This window comes from Nematolebias whitei, chromosome 14 (genome assembly GCF_014905685.2).
Source record: "Nematolebias whitei isolate Nwh7 chromosome 14, NemWhi1, whole genome shotgun sequence".
NCBI lineage: Eukaryota > Metazoa > Chordata > Actinopteri > Cyprinodontiformes > Rivulidae > Nematolebias > Nematolebias whitei.
Window position 1 is genome coordinate 39795841 of NC_056511.1, and position 10246 is coordinate 39806086.

Here is a 10246-nt window from a genome sequence, read left to right on the forward strand (position 1 = left end):
AAAAAATAAACAAAGAAAGAAATTGTTTTACAACAAACCAGATTCTCCACTTCCTTTATTAAAAACTGAGGCCATGCCCATGTTTATAAAGCAGTGAGTTCTCCTCCTCTTTGACCCTCCCTCCTTTAAAATCCACCTCAGGATCACCGCTTCAGTCTGCTGCTGACAATCTGGATCCTGTCTGAAGGAGCCAGGAGCTCATCAGTGAGCTCCCTCAGCTCGTTGCTTCAGGTTTTCTTTCCCTCCATCTTGGAATTTTCACGTCTTCCTCCAGCTGTTTGGTGGGTTGCCTCTGATCTCATGGCTGTCACATCCAGTGCATGTTTCCTGATGCTGCTCTTCATGACCTGCACTGGGATTACAGGTTAATCCAGACACTCGTTTGATTTATATTTTCCTTTGTGTGTCCTGAACCCCCAGATTATCACAGCTGGGGTGAAGTAGAAGAAACAGAAATGTTTTGTTGTCTTGTTAAAAAGTTTCCACTTTGCTTGAGCTTAAAGATTTTAAAGAATAAATCTTCAAAGTAGATTTTTATCTTTAAAACATATGTTTGGAACATTTTAATTGCAGACCTTGTGACATGAACAATAGGAACTTAAATACTTCGCATCAAGCCCAAGTTTTAGTTCATGTGATGTATAGTTTGTTTTTGGGATGACTCTCAGCTACTACCATGTCGAATATCAGCTCATTATTCGTGAAACTGATGGAATTAGAGACAATTTGTGTTTGGTAATGTTGAATAGCTGTGAGGGGTCATTTTGAAATACATAAACTTCAAAATTTAATCAGTTTTAGATGTACATCCAGTTATTACTTATTGAAAGTTTCATTAAAATCCATCCAGTTGTTCAGGAGATATTTTGCTAACAGACATTTTCTGCACAGCTCCTGTGCAATGAATAGTAATTGAAGTACTTGTTGTTTATGACTCTCAGCTACTACCACACTTCTTTTGAGCTATTTTTGTGTTTGCCATGTTTATTCGCTGTGGAAACCATCTTGAATTGGGTTAGGTCTGATAGTTAATCAGCTATAGATGTACATCCAGTGCGCTAAAATATATTTTGCTAACAGACAGACAGTCACAGGAGACTCCAAATATTTAATGACAAAGACTTAGCCCAGTTGGTCAGAATCTGTTATGGATCAATCTCTTCTATACCACATCGACTCTCAGGTCAACGTCTGTAAAACTCACTAAGATATGGACATTTTTTGTAAAAAAAAAAATTTTAAAGGTTATTTCTCAGTGTCACTTATTTAAATTAAATGAACTCCAACAATTAGTCAGTTGTAAATTAATTAATAATAATTACTGTCTAAGAAATAATAATAATAATAATAATTCCTTCAGTGGTTCATGAAAAATGCTGGTAACAAACAGAAACCTTCTGGTTTGGGGCTTTTTGTCGACACACACTGTTCACTTGCAGTGGACCCCCCTGAGGACCTCTCCGTGTCGGACCCCGGCCGTCTTGGATACCTGGACATCACCTGGAGCCCCCGAAGCAGCCTGATGAACGTAACCAAGTGCCAAACTGAGTATCAGCTGGAGTACTTCAACTCATTCAGGAACTCCTGGACTGTGAGTGTTTGTTGTTTCAGTCAGTTCCGATCCAGAATTAATTTTTTTGAAAAGGAGCTTTAAACACAATAACCATCAACTTAGACTGGGCTTAAAGCTGTATCTGGAAATATATCCATAAAGTCATAAAAACTGAGAATTCAGATTTGGCAAACGAGTATAGCAATCCAACAAGCTCTTTGTATTTTAGCAAGAATTTCCTTCGAGTGCTACGTCTCAGAAATCTGCCGATGTGTCACAAATGACCACGATCTGTGAAGCAGCCAAAGTGTGGGAGCTGCAGAAACTGTGCTTGTTTAGCCGTTTATGCTATTTCATTTGTGTTTTAATTCGATCAGATAAAGTGGGAATTTAAAAAAAGTAAAGAGAGCAAAGGTTAAAGCAGGAACTTTGTTAATAATGTTATTAAAATTGACAACAAATTTTACACAAAATAGAAAAAACACCACAGCACAAAGTGGAGTAAATAAAACTCTGATTTGTGCAAATGTGCATTGGACAAAGTGTGAAACATGAATGTATATTTCTAAAAATTCTTTTTCCACTTTAACGTACTAAAAGATAAAAAAAAAAAGAATAGTAAATGAACAAACTAATACCTGTGCTTTGAAATACATGTTGAATCTTTTTGGGACAGAACTCTGATCATTTGCAGGAATAAAAAATCTGTTCCAGCTCTCAAGTAGGAACAGATTTGGGTTCAGGTCACCGTCTGACCCTCCTGCTGCCCTTGGGTCAAAATGAGTCCTGAGGTCTGAGTTTTATAATTGAAGCTGACTCCCAGAACGTTGTTTCAGAGGACTACTGTAGCATGATGCATGCAATAAAGTCAACAAAGAAGTTTTATTAACTCCCACCAACGATGACAGACATAATGAAAATGACATAATTACAGCGGAACGAAACAAGGCTTTTTAACAAGTCTCTGCAGCCCAACCTCTTTTCATAAAGTAGAACGTAAAACAGCTGACACAGTGTTTGACTAAATACAAGTTACAGCTCATATCTTCAGAAGTGGGCCTCTTTGGAAAAACCATGAACAATTATCAGGAGCTGAATCAACGTGCGATCGTTGTGTGATGGCTGTTTCCTGCGTTGGCATGTGCCACACAAACAGATAGGATAGACACGAGCCGGCATGATGCTGTCTAACATGGCAGCATGCCTTTGTTTAATGGCAATGTGCATTAGTGACATTTCAAACGCATGCTGCAGCCAAACATCATCGTTGAAAGCTTTGTTAGGGTCTTTGTGGCACTTAAGAAGCTAACCGCTAATTGGAATGAGGCCAAGGCCACCGTGGACTTCTGCCGTCTTTAAACAATTCATTTATTTCATGCAAATGCTGTTTCAGAAACTTCTACACCACAATCAGTTTTACAGAACTTAAAAGGCTATGCACATAGATTTCTGTTGTTAGCACATGCAAAACCATGCTAACAGCATGCTAGCTGTAACACTTCTGCTGCAGCCTGGGGGCACGTTGTGCAGTAATGTCTTAATATTTTTTCTATAACTATATTGTCAAATTGGCAACTATAGTTATATAAAGTTGATAAAATAGCGTTCACATGAATCAGTCTCATCTTTTTTAAATTTGACTTGTTTATTAGTTGGTAGGATTCCACTTGGGTCTTGGCCCAACTCAGACTAGATGTTAACTTGTCACTTTGTCAAACGGGGGTTGTTCAAATCTACAACAGGTCATAAACTAATGCTCAGATCCTCATTGGAAATAAAATTGGAATATTGTTGATGTTTTTGGTTAGTTCCCCCTCACTTTCTATTTAAGACAATACCGCCTGATAAATTAAGCATTCCTGTGTATGGATGGGTGTAAAAGTAAAGTGATTCAATGTATCTGTATGTGTGGTTTGGCAGGTCCTCAGGACAACTAAGATGTCCTACAGTGCTCAGTTTGATCTGTCCAAAGACATCTTGGTGAGAGCTTATACCATGATAGATGGTCCCTGCACCAACAACACAATCCACATGAGCAAAAACTACACTGAACTCATTCAGAAGCCTCCCAGCACTGGTCAGTCCAAATACATTTGTGATAAAAAAAAAAAAAAAAAGAAGTGAGAAGCAGAAAATGTAAAAATGTACTCATTGGTTTTTTTACATTCATCTAGGAGTTGCAGATACGGAAGCCAGAGATTTTGCGTGTGTATTTTATAACATGGAGAGGGTCCAGTGCAAGTGGACAAGAAGCCTGAGAACGCCAGCCGACTCGCAACAAAGTCTGTTTTTCTGGTCCGTCAGGAATGTAAAGATGGCAGATTCAGATGTTTGTCAGTCTGTTGTTTTTTTTTTTTTGGTCCCAGACAAAACTACGTAATTATATTAAATTGAAAACAAACCCTGGAGGGTTTTGGGACATGTCCCTCTGACAGGAGACCCTGGGGCAGACATCGCTGAAGGGGTTACATATCCTCTCTGGTCTGAGAAGTTCTTGAGGTCCCCCACAAGGAGCTGGAGAGGGAGATCTGTGTTTCCATCCTGGACCTGTTTCCTCCTCAACCCTCCTCGAGACAAACTGAATCTAAAAGTTTTGTGAACTTTCAGAATAAGCCTCACTGACAAGCAGATGTACTGTTTTCCCCTTTTTTCCCTCCAAATATACCTGCACATACAAAAAGACGTGGTTTAATCTTTTCAGCTTTCCCTTCTTCAGGGGTCTCCACAGCGAGTCATCCTCCTCCATCTCACTCTGTCTTCACTCCAATCACCTCCATGTCCTCTCTAACTGCATCCATATATCTTCCTCTTTGTATTTTTCCTGGCAGCTGCATTTCTAACATCCTTCTACCAATATACCCACTGTCCCTCCTCTGGACATGTCCAAACCATCTCAGTCTGACCTCTGTAACTTTATCTCCCAGTTGTTCAACCTGTGCTGATGATCTCATTCCTAATCATATCCATCCTCGTCACTCCTAAGGCGAACCTCAACATCTTCAACTTTGCCACTTCCAGATCTGTCTCCTGTCTTTTTGTCCACATCTTTGTGGCCAAACTATACAACATACTGTAGCTGGTCTCACCACTGTCTTGTAAAACTTTCCCTTTAGTCAAAAACCAAAAAAGTCCATGCTCAATAATCCACGTATACAATCCAACAATTTTCAGTCAGGTCCCTTTTTTCCCTTTAGTCACAAATCATTACTGAAAAGCAGTTTTACTTTATTGTACTTTATTGTTAATTGCTCATCAAACCCTTAATAATCCCTTAAATTTGTCCCCTCTCAGGCATAAACGACTGGAGCAGGCAGTGGAATGTCCCAGCTACATCCTGTCAGGTGGAGTCAGAAGCGGTTGTGAACTCTCCAGAAGTTCTCTGGTTGAGTTCTTTGATATCATCTTCTGTGTAAACGGCTCCTCCTCTGAAGGCTCCCTGAAGCCCATGTTTGCATCCCTGCAGATCCAGAACCACAGTACATGCATCTCTCCCCTCCCATCATCTTTCAGATCAATTCTCCTGTTTGTTTGTTTTTATTTTTTATCTTATCGCAACATTTTGTTCATGGTTTTCATGTTTTTGCAGTAAAGCCTGAAGCCACACAAAAGCTGCATCTGCAAACAAGTTCAGACGGGAAGCTGGAGCTGCTCTGGGAGAATCCTGTGAGGAAGCTTCCTGAACACTGCCTGGAGTGGGAAGTGAAACACATTCATGAGGGATCTGATGGAAAAATAAAATTGGTACACTTTATCTGATATGAGCTTCTTTTTTTCTGTTAAGACTCGCTCAGCTCGCATCCTCTTCTAAAAGTCCTACAATGCACATGATGAATAACTTCCTGCAGCTTTTGTTTTCTGCAGCCTGCAAAGTTTTTAATCAATGTGGGAAGGGTTTACCAAAAATAAATATACATATAAATATGAAAACAACAAGATATTTATTTGAACTAAAAGACCGTTTGAAACACTTTCATGCACAAGTTTGACCCATTTCACTCTCTCATAGCTGCCATTGTTTATTGATTTCTGTTGATTTGACATCCAAATAGCTATTTATTTTTTATTTTTATGCCCCTCAGAATCTGAATTTTGGTGTGATTTGTTACAACTTAGTTGCAACTTAAAACTCAACAGGAAGAAGAAACAAGTAGGGCCTAATATTCCTTGAAATAAAGCATATGGCCTGCTAGGGTTTTAAACTAAGATAATATTTTATTAGGAAATGGCAGTTATAGTTGTAGCTGTGATCTCATATGGTATTGTGAGACGTGGCACTCAGAGTATGTGTTGTCAAAGACTCTCAGCTACTACCATACCAAGATCTAGCTCAGTATTTGGACATCTGACTTTGTTACAGCCTTTTTGTCCCTCATCACGGAGCAAGGAGGGGAATTGGGAAAACCCTCCATCCGTCCGTGCATGTTGTCAGTCAGCATGGTAACTTGAAAATCAAGTGACTTCCATTTTGGTGTGTGGCTGCATAGGTGTAAGAAAGGTCCCTATCTAAAACTTGAATTGCTGCATCAAAATCCAAGATGGCTGTCACCCCTCTCCCTTCCTAAGGCCATGGACATGTGACAGAAGCTCAACCGAGCTGGATGATAACAAAATACCTCTTATCTGGACTATGGCAGAGGGGGCTCTGGACTATGCTACAACCTTCCCTTAAACTCAATGCCTTCACCGTCCTCCTATGCCTCATGCCTCATCTGGCACAGCAACTTACGTATAAGATGCAAAGGCGCCAAGGGCTGCGTCACTCACCTGGCGGACGTGCTGGGACCCCCACCCCTACCCGCTCCACACGCATATGTATTATGTCTATTTACATTGCTTTGCTGTGGTAGATTTTTTTGATGCCTCAGACCGTGCCCTGTCAAGGACACAGTGTGAGAGATCCTTTTTTTTCATACCACTCTCCTTATGTTTTCTTCCCCCTTTCTTTCTATCTAAAAATTATTCTAATAAAGAACAAGAAGCCACACTCCTGTAGCAGCAGCAACGTGCACTCCGCCCATCTTTCGGACGACTGTACGAACATAATCTTACTGTGTCTTGGTACAATGATGATTGAGCTTATTCTGATTCTGATACAGTTTATAAGCTTCGGGCACAGGAAAAGTACAATGTACAAGCACAAGAACATTGTGCAAGTTTTCTTACATTTTTGTAACGTCTTATTAATTGTGCCATTACTTTTGCAGAAAATCATTGAGACCAAAGAGACCAGCCTGACTCTGCCGCTCACCCCACACACGGAGAGAAACTGCTTCCAGATCCGCTCCAAACTCAGCTTCTACTGCGTCGCTAAAAGCCTTTGGAGCGACTGGAGCGAGGAGGCGTGCCACCCAGGTAAAAAGCCGTCACAGAACAGACAACTGTTCCGATCAGTGGAGTTTTATAATCTGTTACGACAGCACCTTGGACAACTCTTTGGGGTGTAATGAAAATATAATTTCGTCTGAGAGGACTGACCAATCTCATATTGTGGTAAATGTAAGACCCTCAACCACTCTGAGTTCAGTAGGCAGCACTGGATGAAATATTTCTGTAATTTGGTATCCGAAAAACAAAATTTAGGACAGAAACTGTATGAGTGCTGACTCAGAATTTAAACTTTTGTTTTCCTGTTTATAGCTTCTTCTGTTCATTTTTTTTAATTTTTTTTTTTTAGATTCCAACTACTTCAGCAAACTTTCAGCTACTTTAGCCACTTATATTTATCTTAATGTTCTACTCATACAGCTACAACTTTCGGTGGTAACCTTTTGACTTTTTGAAAATTTTTTAATATTTTTCACTGGCGTAACTAAAGAACTCTTTTTAAATTCTTACATTTGTGCTCGCAATATTTGCTTCATTTTGAACTTTTAGATGCCATTTGGCTTAGGTTCAGATAGCCTTCTAGTCTGCTGTTTTAGGCTTGTAGGTTTAAGCTACTATTTTGATCAATTTTGTTTTCAGTTATTATTTTGCTGGTTTTAGCTTTTAGCTACTGTTCTCCTAATTCTAGTTTTCAGTTCTTTCTTTTTTAGTAACTGTTTGGATAATCTTAGCTATTAGGTGCTATAGCTATTTTACTTATTTTGACTGTTGGTTATAATTTTGATGGTCTTAGCTTTTAGCTATTGTTTAGCTAATTTGGCTTTTAGTTAATTTGCTGCTGGTATTAGCCATTAGCAGCTAATTTTAGGTTTTAAGTTCATTTTTGGTGGTTTAAACTTTCAATTATTATTTTGCTGGTTTTACATTTTAGCTACTGTTTTCCCCATTTCCAATGCTGTCTGGCCACACTCTCCCCTGCCACAATTTTACAGTCTCCAATCTCCCTCAGGTTTCCTCTTCTACACAGAATGTAGTCAACCTGCGTACTCTTTCCTCCACTCTTATAGGTCCCTCTATGTTCCTCCCTTGTTTGAAAATAGGTATCGACTACAATCGTTTCCATTCTCTTTGCAAAATCCTCAACCATCTGTCCTTCCTGGTTTCTTTCCTTGACACCAAACCTAACCATCACTTCCTCATCCCCTCTGTTTCCTTCACTAGCATGTCCATTCAGGTCTGCTCCAATCACCACTCTCTCCTTCCTAAGAATATTCTCTATCACTTCATCCAGATCCTTCCAAAATGTATCTTTCACCTTCCCATCACATCCAACCTGTGGAGCCTAACCACTGACAACATTAAGCATCAGACCTTCTACTTCTACCTTCAGACACATCATCCTATCTGACACTCTTTTTGTCTCTACTACATTCTTTGCCAACTCCTCTTTCAGGACCACCCCTACTCCATTTCTCTTTCTATCCACACCATGGTGAAACAGTTTGAACCCTGCTCCGATGCTGTGAGTCTTGCTGCCTCTTGGTCTCTTGGACACATAAAACATCTACCTTCCTTCTCTGCATCATGTCTGCCAGCTTTGCCTATCATTGTCCCCACATTTAGAATTGCAACCCTCAGTCCTACATTCTTGATTTTCCTCTTCTCCCTCTGTCTCCTGATATGTTTCCCTCCTCGTGGTCTTTGACTAACAGTAGCACAATTTCCACTGGCACCCTGTTTGTCAACAGCACTGGTAGCGGTCACTGTTAACCCGGGTCTCGACTGATCTGGTATGGTATAGCTTAGATGAACTCACATAATAGTTTTGGCAAAAGTGTTGTACATCAGATGCCCTTCTTGACACAACCCTCACCCTTTACTCGGGCTTGGGTCCAGCAGAAGAAATACACTTGTGCTCCCTAGTGGCTGGTTTATATTTAGACTTCCTTAAGTTTCATTGCAGATTTCCATCAACTTTTTTAAAAGTTATTTTCTTTTCAACTAACAATATTGGGAGCTGGATGGAAATTTTTTAAGTGCCACTTTTGGCCCTCAGACCTCATGTTGCCCATATCTGATTTAAATGTTTATTTTGCTCATTGTTTAACCATTTTGGCATGGTTGCCTTAGAGGAGTTGACGGGGGAGAGGGCGGGCCCCAGAAAACATCTCATCACCAGCAAACTGGTTTTTTCCCCACTATGGGAGTTGGTGCTTGTGGGACTCCAAGTTGTTTGTGGCTCCTCAGACTGAAGAAGTCCTTTGGGTGAAGGACAAAATGTCTCAGCAAAAAAAGAAACCATCCAGATGACCTGACTGAACATTGTTGGATTTGTACCTTGATTATTGAGCATGGACTCTGGTGTTTGCTCAGTGTGTTATTTGATGATTTACTCTTACATGTTGTTGATGCCTTCATGTTTTGTTGACTTATTTTTTACTAATAGTTTGTTTAAAACTCATTTCATATATTTGTGTTTTATTTAGAACGAGCAGAATATGCATGCGTGCTGAAATTAGACCCTGTACCGGTCCACATCTACATATTTGCAGCCATCGTTGTCGTGCTGATAATGTGCTTGTGTGTATGGGCAGCAATGAAAATGTGAGTAAAAACACACAGTATGAATTCTGATGTCTGTAATAAAACTAAAGTGAAAATGAACTCCTTTTCTCTCTGAAACAGGAAGAAAACAAAACCAGAGAAGAAACTGGACTCTCTGCTCATCTCCCTGTTCGCCAAAACTTCAACTCTCGCAGCTGAAAAAGTCTTCAAAGGGAAGAAAGTGAGTCCTGACGCCATGATCTGAGCTCATTTAAGTAGAGTTGTATTCTTTATTTATTCTTTGCACTATTTTTATGGATCTTCTCTGAGATGGTACCCAACTGCCTTTGATTTCACATTTAGTTAAAGGTTTTTATTTTTAATTACATTCGGATGCAGTTTAAGTTTGTGTAGAACTGGTTTGAATTCACGTGGATCTAAAGGAGAGAAATCCAGTGCAGTTAAATCAACTTTTTATCAATTGCTTACTTTATGCCTCAAGTCTTGCAGCCTGATTCGACTCAGCTGAGATTGTGTTTGGATTTATGTTGTTGATGTTTTAGTTTGTGCCAGATCTCCTGCCAAAATATTTAGTTCATTAGTATTATTATAATCATTCATAAACATGTACACATATTGTTTATTTAATCCTGTTGGTTGATTGTTGATGCCAGTCTTGCCAGTTAAGAAACCGTTGAAAATTTTCATGCAATAATAATAAAAATTTATACACATTTAAAAATGACCAGTGTAAATACATCCAATGAAGTTTTCACTCAACTACGTGAAATAGTTGTGGGTTGCTGTAGATCGGTGGTCAGTTCT

At 39.5% G+C, this 10246-nt stretch overlaps 1 protein-coding gene across 1 annotated transcript; it reads left to right on the top strand.

Annotated features, from left to right (window-relative positions):
* The first annotated feature begins 300 nt into the window (after window positions 1–300).
* il13ra2 (interleukin 13 receptor, alpha 2) lies at window positions 301–9686 on the top strand. Its single transcript, XM_037687697.1, has 9 exons — window positions 301–364; window positions 1440–1591; window positions 3473–3629; window positions 3727–3847; window positions 4844–5028; window positions 5139–5293; window positions 6757–6904; window positions 9364–9481; window positions 9563–9686. The coding sequence occupies exons 1-9, from the start codon at window positions 301–303 to the stop codon at window positions 9684–9686; spliced, it is 1224 nt and encodes a 407-aa protein (XP_037543625.1).
* Window positions 9687–10246: the final 560 nt, after the last annotated feature.